The sequence below is a fragment of the Galendromus occidentalis genome, unplaced genomic scaffold (assembly GCF_000255335.2).
Source record: "Galendromus occidentalis unplaced genomic scaffold, Mocc_1.1 scf7180000077497, whole genome shotgun sequence".
NCBI classification, from domain to species: domain Eukaryota; kingdom Metazoa; phylum Arthropoda; class Arachnida; order Mesostigmata; family Phytoseiidae; genus Galendromus; species Galendromus occidentalis.
The window spans coordinates 282,719-297,396 of NW_003805485.1; the positions used below are offsets into that span (position 1 = coordinate 282,719).

General features: G+C 53.3%; 1 protein-coding gene across 1 annotated transcript in view; it reads right to left on the minus strand.

The window, feature by feature from the left end:
- Positions 1–1,397: 1,397 nt before the first annotated feature.
- LOC100905495 (hemicentin-1-like) overlaps positions 1,398–14,678 on the minus strand; it is a 102,275-nt gene continuing 88,994 nt past the window's right edge. Inside the window, exons 5-13 of the mRNA XM_029112367.1 lie at positions 14,278–14,553; positions 13,832–13,963; positions 11,291–11,449; positions 8,147–8,434; positions 5,529–5,834; positions 5,240–5,365; positions 2,971–3,001; positions 2,379–2,479; positions 1,398–1,684 (exon numbers count right to left, since the gene is read on the minus strand). Coding sequence (XP_028968200.1) covers positions 1,398–1,684; positions 2,379–2,479; positions 2,971–3,001; positions 5,240–5,365; positions 5,529–5,834; positions 8,147–8,434; positions 11,291–11,449; positions 13,832–13,963; positions 14,278–14,553 — 1,706 coding nt within the window. The remainder of the gene's footprint in view (positions 1,685–2,378; positions 2,480–2,970; positions 3,002–5,239; positions 5,366–5,528; positions 5,835–8,146; positions 8,435–11,290; positions 11,450–13,831; positions 13,964–14,277; positions 14,554–14,678) is intronic.

A 14,678-nucleotide genomic window follows, 5' to 3' on the forward strand; every position in this document is an offset into this window, starting at 1 on the left:
CTTAACGGCGCGCAGCGACCGAATATATGTTTCTCTCCACCGCCCATCTCTCTCTTCCTTTGAAAGCAAACTCGTGTGTTCATCTTTCGTTCGTGCTAGTGTGTCTTTCGGTAAGTGAGTAAACATAAATATATGTGCGGGTTGGCGGCGGGTGTGCTGTCGAGGGAGTGAGTGATTCAGTGGGTTCCCTCCGCCAGCGTAAGTGTAAGGGAATCGGCAGTGAGCAAACAGTACGGAGACGGAGTGGACGACGACGGTCTGGTGTCTCACGGCATCACAATGTTTTGCTTTCTTTCCCAAACAATTCTTCATCCTGGCGACCGAAGTCGGTTGACTTGGCTCGCCTCGAGCCAATCTCACGGTCGAGCCACTCAGCTCGGAGCGAGTCCACAATCAAACGAGCCCTCGACGATTCCTGTTCCTACTTCTTTCTTCTTTCTATTCCAGCCTCGGAACATCGAGCGGACAAACCTTTCAGGCGAACCCATAATTTAGGTACCCAGTCGACATCGAGGTTCGGTGATCGGGTTTAATCGAAGTCCGAATCCCTCAATCTCACCGACAAAATCAAATCGACTCGTATCGCTTTCAGCTCTGACAGACGAATCGTATCGTTTTGAGCGGCTTCGAATCAATTCCGACCGAGGTCCCGCTTTCTGGTACCCCCTTCCCCGCCCGGCGTAAGCGACCTCCATCTCCGAGAAGCCCGGAGTAATCAAGACATAGAAAGGAACATTTACTTCGAAAGTCATCGGGAACTGACCTTGAGCGCGGCGTCGTACGTTGCGACATATTGGGGCTCGGTGGAAGATCTTGGCGATAGTGAAATCTCCGGGTTGGTCCACGGGCTCGCCTGCGAAGATGCAACATTGAGTGAGGCGCGCGCAGAGTCATATAATTTTCTCGTGGCCGCGAATCTATGACCTCGCAGGGTCGACCACGCGAAAACTCGCTCCCTCGCTTCCTGCTGCCAGACGACAGGGCGGCTCGCTGATGGCTCTTCGGCAGTCGGTCGCTTCCTCCACCAGTCAATTCAGCCGCTCTCGCCCTCTCCCTAATAATAGGTCGTCCACGACGGGATATGGCGCAGCTCGTATGAGGAACGACTAAACACACATTGTTGTTTAGGGACGAGCTGGTTTACCATGTCCACGCCGTCGTCGACGTATCTACCCCAACCTACGACCAGCTAGACCGCCGGTTTGGTGGCTAGCCGACCGGCCAACCGACCGAGCGACCAACCGACTATCCATCCACGAGCGGAACAAAGAACCAAAGGACGGACCGAGGGGACCGATCACGCTATCATCATCTGCCATAAATGACGGACCGCTCGTCGCACGGGAGAACGACTCCAGAAGAACTCCAATCGGAAACACACTGCGAGTTCGGTCTTTTTAGGAGTTCCCGGCCGGTTCGGTGTCGGTTCCTATCAGGACGAGATTATCCATCCGCGCTCGGGGGAACGTGCGAGCAGTTACCTGATTCTGCAGACTCAACTGCAGGTCGTGTCTCGGCAGTGTGGCCATATGCTGGAATACGTGCGAGGAAGACGGTCCTCCTAACATGGTTTCGTTCGTCATGGCGACGACCGGCGTATCCCAAGCACCTCTTTTGAGCGTTCCTCCTCGAGGAACGTACCCCGTATCAAAGCGAGGATCCACGCGCGCCGGCAATGCCTCCGCTGGAAAACAAATTCCGTTCTCGTAATCTCATTGACCACTTTCGTCTCTGGGATTGCTTAGCTGCGTTTTTCTCTGCGGAACGACAAGGAGTTTCAGCCGGGACTATCTCAACCGTCGATGACTAGGTGGATGAGTGGATACGGGGAACCAGGAGCCAAAATAGTGGACCAAGTCGCGTTCGTCAGCTGCTGTGGCGTTTCCACTGCCGATCAGTGGAGGTGTGGCCGAGCGATTCGAAGTTCACGCGAGCATGATTTAATTACGAACGAAGTTTCTTTGGCGTTGGCCTTGCTGTTGCTGCCCCAGCCATCGACCGCTTCGCACGGCGAACCGACAGCGTCGAATGCCCCGCAGCTCCGCTGAACAACGGAGAAACTCACGAGTCTGCAGCCGATGCCGAAGACGACGAGAAGCTGAAATCCACGTGCCGACTTTCCGTTTCCGGTATGGATTCGCCAACCCGCTCCTGAGCATTCGGAATTTCGAAAAATCTCCTTCCTCATCCCGACCGGTCGACGCAGGCGTAGTCGCAAATGTCGGCAGATAGAATGGCTCGCGGGACTCCGGGCGAATTTTCCGATGAGGTCCCCGTCCGCATCGGCGCGCTTTGTCTCGAAAGACGCGCACGCGGCAGCGGAATTCGATAATTTTTCCAATGATCGCTAAAATCGCTCGAATTTAGTGAATACTCACGCGGAATAACATCGGGCCCTTTGTCCTCGTCGTCGTCGTCGTCGTCGAAGCGAGCGAGCTCCGTGACGTCGCTCTCGTCGTGCATCGGTGGCATCTGCGGTCTGTAACACCGAAACGTTTTCTGTTAATCGACATCAGGGACTACGCATTCCATTCCTCTTTCAGTAACACACGCCAGCGACGGCGGCGGCAGCGTCGATTCTCCCGCACCAGACACGGCGAGCCGTGCGTGGAAACCGTCAGACCCGCATGACAGAAGACATGCGCCCAGGACCGGGAGTCCTAAACAGGAGACCAACAAGCCGCTTAGACTCCGCATCTGTTACCCGGCTTGCCGCCGGACCCACTTTGGGGAGGCGAGCGTAAGCATGAACTGATTCGTCGACTGATTGATTGACGGAGAAACTGACATATTTTCCTTGTGGTTGTCCTGTAGCTTGTTCCGAGGCGAACAAAAGTCCAACATCCAGAGAAAACAAGACGCGCCGCCACACAGCTGTTCGCTGTAGTCGTGTCGATGGGAGTCGAGACGATGTTCATCGGGAAGGGTTCATATTTTTCAATTTTTCGAAGAGCTATTCTCGAGACTTACTTCTCATCGGCGACCAGGGCGCGTTGTTGAGCTGAAGAGGAAATTTTTTGAGCTTAATTAGCAACTGTCGTTCGGAATCACTTCCGGGCAATTAGATCTGATTCTCTCCACGTTTGCGTCCTCCACGGTCTGAATGGAGGTAAATTCCTCCCGCTTGCTCGCTCTCGAGGAATCCACGTTGAACTCAAATCGAGTCACTGTGCTCTCATTCTTTCTCTCTTCTTTCTTTCTCTCGCGAACGATTCTCAATGAGCCCTCAAGAAGACCACAAGAATTCTGAAGTTCCCTTCGGATTTCGAGAGGGATGCCAAACTCGATTAAAAGACTGCTCGCCGCAGGACGAACGAACGAACGAATGAATGGATGAGCGAACGAGCAGACGAGCGAAACAACGTTCATCAGGAGTCGCAAAGGGAAGAGCACTTCATTTGCTTAATCATGATGATCGAAGCAGTCTTATTACCGGGACCGCATTCGGGACATTGTCTTCTTGCCTGCCTGCCCGCCGGCCTGCCTCTTAGTCCTCGACGGACGCGCCCCGCGCCGTACTCTCTCCCTCTCTTCTTATACCTCTCCCTCTTTTTCAAGCTTCGCCCTCGTCCTCGGCTTCTTCGTTCCGAAGCAGTCCTTTTCCGCCTGGAGATCTCTCCTCCCTCGCTTCCATCGCGGCCCGACTCCTCGTGTATTTCCTTTATTTCTATCTCAAGTTCTCCTGTCTCGAATTACCGACAATGGGACTAGGCGTCCTGCTACTCGATAGGATCGATAGCGGAAGGGAGTTTGGAGAGTTTTCCACGAATCGCCAGAAGCACATCGGTGAAGCTGGAAGCCGACGCAGCTTGGTCGCAGGATCGTTCGGCTTGTTCGTTCGTACACTTAATCAGAATCCTTATTTAATATTCCGCCCACCGAGGAGACACAGTCGACGTTCGAAGTCATCGTATAATGTGTCTGCCTCCATCCACTCGGAATATACAGCACAGTCTGCCATGCCAGACTCGGCTCCTCCTGTTCCTCCCGGACTTTAACTCATCCGCGTCTGGAACGTTGTCGGAGAGGGGGACTCCAGCCGATCGGTGAGCGCTCTGCCTACTCCCTCTCACGGCATCCGTCAATCGTCATGACCCGAGTCCATCTGACGTTCCCCTCGAAGGACGCACGAAGCCCGGATCAGAGTCCGAAATCAGCGCTACACTTCACCGATGAATTCTCCAGGGTCGCATCGGGATGGGTCCCTGAAGGAATCTCGATATTAGGGAAGCGAGCTCACCCACTCACTGGGTCGGTTCAAATAAGCCTTTCACATTCCGTCCGACCAGATGCTTTTCCCATTTCTCGGCAGGGCTCCAGCTGATGGAGTCGCGACTTTATGGCCGGATGAAGGAAGCGGGTGTCCATAAACCGGTCACAAAGATTGTTATCCCTTCCCCGGGGCAGGGCAGCGCGCATCCGCCCACGGAGCGACTGGAGCACCTTGTCTCCTTCCGAGCATCGGACCCCTATGAGAGGATATTGCGAGATATGTAGGTGCGCATGTCCATGACATGAATGCTCATTCCCTCTCGCGTGTGCTAATAGACGTCTGGTCTATCTTATTGCATACGAGCTGCATTTTATCCAGATGTTACGAGCTGTACCCGGACTGACAAGGAGGTCGAATGGAATCACGGAGGAGCTGCCTGGATCCAGCCAAGCCCCGTGTCGATCGTCTCGACCCTTCGACGTCATCCCTTCGATAAAACGAGATTATGTTCATAGTTTCCTGATGATCTCTTCATATCTACCGGAGTGCTCTCTCTAATCCTGTTCGAGGGTCGGAGTTCGCTCTGACCGTTCCCATCGCGTGATGGGATGAGATTATCGAAAGGTTTCTGAATTGAGCCCTTCCAGGACCCTGTCGTTACAGTCGAGCTATAAAGATCGCTCTATACGACCGTTGTGAAAAAGTCAACATCATCATCATCACTATGATCATATTCGCCGTTGGCGAAGTCGTTAGGGGTTCGAACTTCCGATAGACCCCCATCGGAGCGGAGTCTATTGGACAACTGCAGGAAGGAAGGCCACGGACGGAGCGGAGCGAAAAAAAACCAGAAACTGTCTGAGCACCCCGGCAGCCTTCCTTCGAGAAAGAGAGAGGGAGAGAGAGAGAGGGAGAGAGAGCAAGTCACAGCTAAGAAAGGGTGACGGATACCGGAACGAGGACGCACACCGGAGTCAGGGGTCAGGGGAAGATGTGCGAGTCGAGCATGAAACTCTAACTACTCACAGTTTTTGATGACCTGGCGAGTTCTAATCTTCATGATGAGAATTATCGTGAAAGCAACCAGGATGATTCCGGTGACGACGAAGATCAACAACAGTATTAGCGGGCTGAGAGAGATGTGCCACATTCCTGTGGAAGAAACTCCCGCAGTTGTAAGGAGATTCTCGAGCGCATGCGACCGCTCCTATGTGGACGATGATCAGTCAGTCTGACAGACAGTCAGTCAGTCGGTCGGTCGGTCGCTCGGTCAGTCGGTCAGACTGACGCCTGAGCGAGCGGTGAAATGGCATACCTCTCCGAGTAAGCGAGATGGGCGACGGTATGGTGTGAGCCACGATGACAGTGGGTTGACTCTGACCGCGCGCGTTCGAAGAATATATGGCGACCACGTACGCTGTGGCAGGCATCAGGTTGACGGCCTGCATCACCGCATGCGTCGAGGACGTGTAATTGCCTCTCAGGGTCCGCTGTTCGGCTTCATGCAGCTCCATATGGAACGTCTGCTCGATGCCTCCATCATAGCCTTCGATGCAGGCCACGGTCAACGATTCCTCCGTCTGGTTGATTACGGTGCAGTTCTGCACTGGTTCCGGAGGGCCTGGCGAAAGAACGCAAGTTCAGTTACGTCCGCTTCGCTTTGCTCCAACCCGAGCCGAGGTCATGGGACGATGTTCCGCATGAGTTGCTTTCGGATGTTGGTTGGAAACCTCACGAGTCTCCATTCAATGTCGAGCTCGTTAGTTTTTTTTCGGATACGGCCGCGTTCGGAGCCCACGCGTCCTTTTTTTCAGTCGATAATTCGAATGGTTCCGTGCGTCTCGCATGCTCTACTCGGAGCCGATGCGAATCGATAGAAAACATTGAAAACGAGACTTCAGAGCTCCAGAGAGTAATGAGTGGAGGAGAAAAAAACGTGGACCATTGGACGCCCTGTTAGCTCGACTGCATGTTGATCATTACAGCGACGCTCTTTCAATCCCCGAACGTGACAATGAGCCCCAGTTCCTTGTCGTATGTATGATAATTGTGCGTTGGTGGACAACACAGAACCGACTTGCTCGGTGTTTGTCGGTATCGATCCGAAACCCGGAAGGAGAAAGAGGTTCCCCTTGTAGTAGTTTCCCGAAGGTCCCCGGAGGCACCAGTTTCCGAACAAAAGTGTTTCACGCAGAGCTCTCCGACGGTGATCATTCCGGGCTGGCTGCGAATGCAAGTGAAACAGGCCTCGTCCTCTATTAAGGATAACCATTACCTCCCATCGTCCTGTGTTGTTCCCGTTCCCCCTCCCCCGACCTTTTTTCGTTCAGCACTTTTCCTCCCCCCCCCACTCCTCTTCCCTCCCCTTTTCCATCTTTCGGACTCCCCACCGCACGGAGGGGGCCCGCACGTAATTAATGGCATCACGGTCGCCAGCGGACGCGATACGAAGCCCCGATGCGGGAAACACCGAATGCGACGAAAGGAACGAATAAAAAGATACGACTGAACAGATCAACAAATCTTTCGCATCCGACGATGTTGACAGAACTTGGGGAGACAATGTCGGGTCACGCAGGAAAAAATGGAAGAAGACACAAAAGAGACCGAGACGGAGAAGAGCAGTGGTGAGAGCAATGAAGGGAGAAGGAAAACGGACTTGACAGAAGGAAGAGGGAAAGATCAGATATGGACGAAAATAGATGATAGAGACGACGAGTTCCAGCATGATGAGAGGGATAAGACGAAGCCCGACGAGTGGGATGAAGGACGACAGTACGATGAGCAGGGACTTAATAGCGGCGGCGGCGACGACGACGAGTGGAATACAGGAGCAAGAGACGACAAGAAGGAGCCCAGCGGAGAGGGAACAGGCTCGAGCAAAATAGAAAATCGCTGGAAGAGGCAGAGGGAAACGACGAAAACGTACGGCGAAACTTAGGAGCGACGGAGCGAACGGAGGGAACACGAGAGCGGAAGGAGAACAGGAGACACCGAAAAGAATTCGTCCATCCTTGCTTCCATTAAGAACAAGCTGCGTCCCATAAGAGGTCCCGGCCTGGTTGGGCTTTGCGTTCCGCTCCCTCTATCAACAACGGCTCACGTTCGGCTGTCTCATATACATTTTCATCACGATGGGACGGTTAAGGCCTCCCGACGCGACTCTCGGACACGATGCGGAACTCTCGGCGTTCCGCGCGGACCGTAACGGTCTCTAACGAGTTTGTCGAGGGAGTTCTGTGACATGACGTTGTGTCGACCGTTTTGTCTCCCGAGAATTCATCACGTTCGATCAATATGATCCGACGTCGACATGAGCTCAGCACGATGCGCCGGTATGTTGGAGACGAATAGTGGCGATACGGAAATCTTCGTACCGTCGATGGGTGCAGATTCCATGTCCCGAAAGTTTCCATTAAGGACAGGGTGTCAGGGTATGTACAATTTGATTGATGCGCGCGCCCGAGAGGAGGGGCGACTTGAAGGAAGACGCCCTGGTGGATAGTCATGCAGCACGCTGGCATAGCGTGATCGTCGCTTAAGAAGCAGAAGCCCGTGGGGCGTGAGCCCCGAGATAGCGAAACACCGCTCTATGAAGCTCGTGGGATATGATTTTTTCATTCATTTTTCTACTTTCCCTGAAACTGGAGCTGAACTGCGATCACCGGATGTCTCTTCATCGACCCCATCGGAGATCAGCCTCGACAGAAAATTGTCTGTGTTGCCAGGTGACCGCGGTCCAGACCATCAGGATCGTCCAGAATCTCTGTCTCCTGAGTCCTGACAAGAAATCGCGAATCTTTCCGGGGTCTCTCCTCAGGCCGGGGAGGACTTCCGACCCCCTTGTCTGACGCTCTCCCAAGGACTCCCTGACGTACGATCTGAATACTCGCAAACTGCGAATTTCGCCTGAGTGCTTCCCAGTCAACTTACCTGCAGGAATGAGCTGAAAAATGCAGGGCTCTCGCTGCAAGCCAATTGAGTTTTTCCCCCAGCAGATGATTGGGCCGTAGTCTTCCTCCGCGTGCGGCACTACCGCGAGCCAGGACTTCGTTCCTTCACTATGGACGTTCGCGCCCGAAATAACTTCCTTGCTGTTATTGAATCTCCACTTGAAAGAGATTTCCGCGGGGTCGCTGTCGAGCTCGCAGGAAATCTTCACCACTTCGTTCCGGGCAGCACCGTACGTCATCTTTTGATCTGGTTTGCAGACCGGAGCATCTGGAATTTTGAATGAAATCCTGACTTAATTATCGCGGAAGTCATTCCCGAAGGTGAGCTTCGAGCGTTTGTTCCCTCGTATTATTCCCGTCCGGCGAAAATCCTCCAAAATATTCAGCAAGCCTGGCTCGACGAATTGTCCTCCCACCCCGACTTGGAACACACTCGAGCAGCTGTCCTGTAGGACAGACGTGCAAAAATTATAGAGAGAATACGAGAGCAATCGACAACGGAGAGCCAGGGCCGACGCGGAGGCCGAGCACGATGAGTACGACTGTTGCGGATCAAATCTCTGGTCTGTTCACTCTGTTTCACTCGGAGCTCGCCGCTATGTCCGCATGGTGACATCCCGCATGAACTTTTCCACTCCGGCTCGACGAAGCCTCTGATTAGAGCGTGCTGAAAGTTTCAATTTGGGACAGACGCGGCACCAGCTCAGTGTCTGCTCTCTAGCGATGAAAAATTGGAAAAGTCGCTTTTGAATTACCGCTCAGAGACTCGGGGTACGTCTGAATCCGAGAAGTGCCTCTGCTCGATAAAGATTTCCGCCAGATTTTTTCGCTGTTCACAAGATCGTCGCTGTCGACGGGGACCTTGTTTTCGAAAAGCTCGAGATGGTTCTTCCAAGTAGACGGGAGATACTTGAGGTGTCTCTCTCTTCCAACTGCTATGGGCTCCTTCCGCTCCGGAATACCCTCACTTTTGGGCATTCTCTAAGTCTATCTCCCTCGCTCTTCTGCGTTCTGAGTTGTTCTTCCCAGGGGTCTTTTCGGACGGAGACGATGAGGAATAAGTAAAACTAAGAGAGACGCACGACACATCGGAGGGGAGAGGAAAAGCTCTAACAGCGCCGGGATGAGACTGAAGAGGCGCTCAGTCTGGGAAAAAGCGCTCACATGACCATCGCAAAACGAAGACGAATTTCGAGTTTTCTCCAGCGTTTGCTTTTTCTCTCTCTGAGGCTTGAGGGAATCGAGCGAATCGTTTTACGATTCCGACTCCAGTTCCCTCGGGAGCCTACTCCGCCTTGCCCATAGCGCTTGCACTCCCTGAGCCAGGCTACAGGAGCACACAATTCCAGAGCAAACAATTCCTGAAGGGAATCTTCGATGAAGGCAGAAGTGCGAAGACGGATCAGAAATCCAGCTCCACGACTTGGGAAGCATCGACAGTGCCCTTCGGAGATCGCCCCGATCAGAGGGGCGATCGCCTCATCATGATAGCTCGAATGGTTTCGTCTGCTTAGTGGTTACGATTCGTTCTCTTCTTTTTTGAAAAGTCCCGCCTAGCCACGTATCCGGCTACCGCCCGTTGTCCTAGGGCCCCAACGTGAGCGGGCGCGACCGCATACTGGACCGCACCGTCAAGTCCCGAAATTCATCCAGCTGCCTCGACATAAAAATGAAATGGCCGCGACCTGGCGCCCCGTTCGACGAGACTGAAATAGAATCCTGGACTCAACTCCAGCATGACCCATGCCACAGATCACTTCATGGGTCAAAAAGTCTCGCACTCCGGATATATGAGGTGGTTAGAGTAGTGCGAGCGAGGTAGGAAGGAACATATTCTGGAAAAGCGGCCCGGTAACTCGGATGAAGAAAAATGAACAGGAAACGATAAGCGAAAAACTCACTGAGGACAACGGGGGCTGGCCCACGTGAAAAGAGATAATGGAAGCGCCAGGAAGAGGAGGAGCACAGTGAGCAGGGACAGGGAAGGGCTGGGAGTAGCAACATTATAACGAGAACTGAATTATAGAAGAAAGAGAGGGAAAGTGACGCCCAGACGCGAAATACGGAGAAGAGCGGCCAGGGTAGAGGCTATGAGCATCACGGGGTAGAGCAGACGTCAAGCCCTGGGAGGATCGAGAGTCCAGCCGAAGGTTCACGTGAGTGTCCGTGCATCTACTCTGTCCACTAAGTGAAACCAGCGCGGGAGTTTAGGCCGCGGGTTCTAGGTGGGATTCGGGAGCGCCAAGCGGGAGCGCTCACTCAGACGCAAGGGAACGTGAGACCTGCATGGTATATTTTTCATCATAAGTGACTCCCGGGTTGGCTGGATGAGTGGCTGGACGGCGACCAGCTCGCCATTGTCCCGCAGCTATGAAAGCATTCTCAAGAGAAATCAGCCGAAGAGCCTTAAAACGGCCCCAGTTGGCGCCTGCAAGCGTGCACGCCCTTCTGCCAGCTTGCGTCAAGTTCTGCGGCCCAACTGAGGACGGACGCAATATTGTGACCGGACGAGAAAATGGATGATCAGCGGTGAGAGGAAGCTCCTTGCGCAGAGTTTTCCAATTCTCTCGTTTGATACTCCGATGAATTTTTGTGTTGTCTGACGCTCGCTCCCTGTCCCCTTATCGACGAGAGATAAGTTGATTGATTTCCTCGAATCTGGTGATGCTCTCAGTCAGTGGTTCCGCCGTCGCGTCGTTCTTCCGTTGGACTGCATCGTTCGTATTGCTTTTCATTCCCTCTGTATGACGGTGGGTCTGGCCCGCTAACGCTTTTCGGCGAGCGGTACCGAGTGCGGGGGAGAGACGATGTGGCGGGAATGAGACGCAAATAGTCTAAGCAAACATTCGGAGCATGACGGTACAATAGAGTTCCTCGTAGCGTCTGTACTGCGGCTTTGTTACGCTAGACAATGCGACGACGTTTACCCATAATACTACTTAATGTGGCGGGCGACGTTTCCCGGTAACTCTAACGCGGCGTCGTACCCAGTGAGGCTAACGGCGACAATCATCCAGGCGGAAGCGGAATTTTATCTGAAGAAACGACTGCTGTCGCAACGCTCATGACAGGATCGAGCGAGCGGGCAACTGCGCTGCTTATGCTCCCGATGATGTGTACTTACATCTGACTTTGAGCGTCACAGCGTTACTCTCGCCGGGGCCTTGGCCATTGGTTGCGTGACACGTGTACCGGCCTCTGCTGTGGCGATCCACTTTCTGCAGGACGAGGCTTTGTCCGCTGATGATAACGCCAGCTGACAAGTTCGTTTGCACTTCTCGTCCTGAAATTAAACGTGGAAAACTAAATTGAGGCTCTTCGCAAGAAATCGGCTTTAATGATTGAAGCTACCTCGAAAAAGCTGAAGCGGTCTCCCGAGGCTTTCTGCCGACCTTCTCAAGATTCCACTTCGAAACATCAGTCTCCCCCTTTCCGAGAAGATTGTGCTATGAAATTATGGAATCTGACTCTCGAAATCCGATATCAGCGAACGCGCCTTGAGACTGATACTCTGGTGAAGCTGATGGAGCGATTCCTCGAGACGGAGCACTCGCCTCGCCTAAGGACATTCTTCCCTACAGCCTCGTCAGTTCTCGGCTTCCCCTCGCGAGGTATTCTACCCGAGGAATTCGTTGCGTCGAACGCGTCGGCTGATTCCGTCACGAGATGTCCGAGGGACATCCAAAGACTGATAAGCACTGCTTCTTATGCCTCGCTGGAGGCCTCCCGATAGCGATAGCTGCTCCGAGTGACTTCTGAGCCTAGATCCGATTCCGGGGATAAGTGAGTAGCTTCCCGACGCAGCCGGTTGCTTCTGAATGTTTGGAGTCTTTTGTGAGATTCCCGCTGCAAGCTCGCGAGCGAAACCGGAGCTCTTCCGCGGCTCATCGCCTCCAGGGCGGGGTCTAGCTCTTTCCCGCTGATTTACCGGCTCGTGTCAAGAACTCATTGAACCTTCACCGTGCACTTCCCGAATGGTATTCTGAAGTTTCCTGATGAAGTTTATAAGAATGGGCTGCGGGCTCAAACAGCGAGAGGTCGGCCATTAGGGCGAGTATTACAAGATATTGTGGAGGGGACTTGAGGGGCTTCACGAGCTACCCATCTGGCGTAGTGTTTCCTCCCTTGCAGGAGAAAATTACTTCCTGGAGCCAAGGTCAGCGGAAGCCCTCGAGCTGTTTCTTGCAGCAGCGGTACAAGCGGCGGCATCAGCAGCCAAGAATGGCCCTCAGAGACTCAGTTTCGGGTCCACCTCATCCGAGACAGTCGTTCCTCGATCTGTCCCACCTGCCCCCCTCAATCGAGGAGGACCAGCACGAAAAGAGGACTTCGTTTAAGTTATCCTCTCCTCTTCTCCGATCGTCCTCCGCATCGTCCCACTGCGACTTTGCTCGAGACTGCACATCGGGGCCTCAACTGAGAGAGATACTCCGCAGGCTTTCTTGTTCTAGGGCGCCGCGCGATGCTGAGAGCAGCTATTCGTGTTCCCGCGAAGGCCTGTTAAAGAGCTCCTGGCTAAACCACGGTCTCGATCCCTCGCGAAGTATCTTGCTTACTCCACTCCTCTCGCGGAGTATCCTGGTGTGATTTCGCCAAGACCAGCCCTTGGGGGGCTCGGGAGCAACACTAGATGGAGCGTTGCAACAGACACCGAGATAAGGAAGTAGAGGTGAGGAAGGAGCTTACGAAATGGCATTAGAGCTAGGAGCCGGGATGAGGGACCTGCTCGCCTGATCAGTGATTCAATGTTTGCCTGCAGAGTTTCGCACACGCTGCCGAGATTGATCGAATACTCTTTCCCCACCAACCAGCGGCACCCGTTCGCCCCTCCTTCCCCATGGGCGGCGAACCTGTATCCATGAGCGCTACGTCTATTTCGAGACCCACGGGAATGTCTGTGATTCGAAAAATTATCTGGCCTCACTCCCCGACGGCTGTAAAATAGCTCGTCGCTGCGAATTCTCTCGTGGGTAGAGAGGGGATGGGGTTCAATCTGACCGGACGTATTTAACGTGTGATGAAACCAACTCACGTTCAACGAACAGAATCGAGCACAAATGAACGGTCGGGCTGGCTTATCACCAGCTGATTCCAACACGATCAGTACGGTCTCCCGTTTCGAAAACAGCCCGTAGTCAAAATAGCCATGGATCCATATCGTCGAATTGAGTATTCATTCGGCTGCGATGCATAAACGACTCTACTGAAACGTCGTCCTGTCCGAGAGGTCTAATAGGTGGCAGTGGTTCCGAATGAATCGCTCCCGTTCGGAAAACGCTGCGTTGTAATACGCTCGGGAACTTTTACCGAGAATCTGCATATCGTTCCTGAGAGATCAGAGCTCCGACCTGCCAAAGCCAGGTCGCTGAGGTCGGAAGCACACCAGAGAGGGAGATCCACGCTGGGGCTTCATTTGTTGTTCAATTTGTCATAAGAGCTGTGGGACACCTGCGAAGCTCCGCGTCGGGCTCAATTTTCCGTTTAGCTCACGTGCGGCTTTAGCCTCAAGGGCTGGAGGTTGCAGATCTGGATGATATTCGGTGAATGTGCGAGTGGCTTGATACCACCATGGGGCACTCGTCACGCTTCGCTCGACGTTCGGTATCAGCTTGCACTGCGTTCGATTTCACTAGTATGTATTAGGTTTCTGCGAGATAACGCTCACCGTCGAATCTCCAACCGATGTCGTTGACCCAAGGATTAGCTCGGATGTCGCATTCGAAGAAAACATCGTTCCCTTCCTGGATGTGCTGGTGTCGAAGTTTACTTCCAAGACGCAGACTTAGGATCGGATTATCTGGAAAGCCGAGCGGCGCGGGATCAGCAGATGGAAGAACAAACTGCACTTCAATTCCAAGGTCAGCGGTTGCAGATAATGGAATCCAGGGAAATGAGGAACTTTTTTCAGTTCAGAGTGTCTTGTTTACGTCAATTCAAATCCTTTCGAACTTTTGTTCTTGGAGGAAAGAACTCTTGGAAGAACTGCCTACTCTCTGATCTTCGAGGATCGGGATACTTTTCCCCCCGCTCCTCGCGTAGCGGCGGGCAATCCGAATCGAATATCAATGGAAATAAAATTCGGAAGCAAAAATACGTTCACGTCTCACTTACAATGCACTTCGAGTTTCCAGCCGTCTTCGATGCGGCTATTGGCAATGAGAGGGTTCTCGGCACGACACGACAGGTGTTTGCTGGAATCCTCCGCCGACGGAACGAATGTCAATGTACTCGTTCCGTTGTGAGATGTTGAATTCATTCGCGTTCCTCCCTTCCACCATTCGATTACGGCTGGCGGTCGCGACCCCGAAGCCGTGCATTCCAACGTGACGCTTTTTCCGGCAGACAACGACTGCTGCTCGCCTTCGATCCACACCGATAACGGACGGACTGCGGCGGGAACGGGAGGAAAAAGGAAGAGTTAGAGACAGTCAAGAGCGGGAAACGTCCAAGCCGAACCAGGGGAACCACGGACGAAGAAAGTTTTTTCTGTTCTTGCGAAACTCCCCCCGACG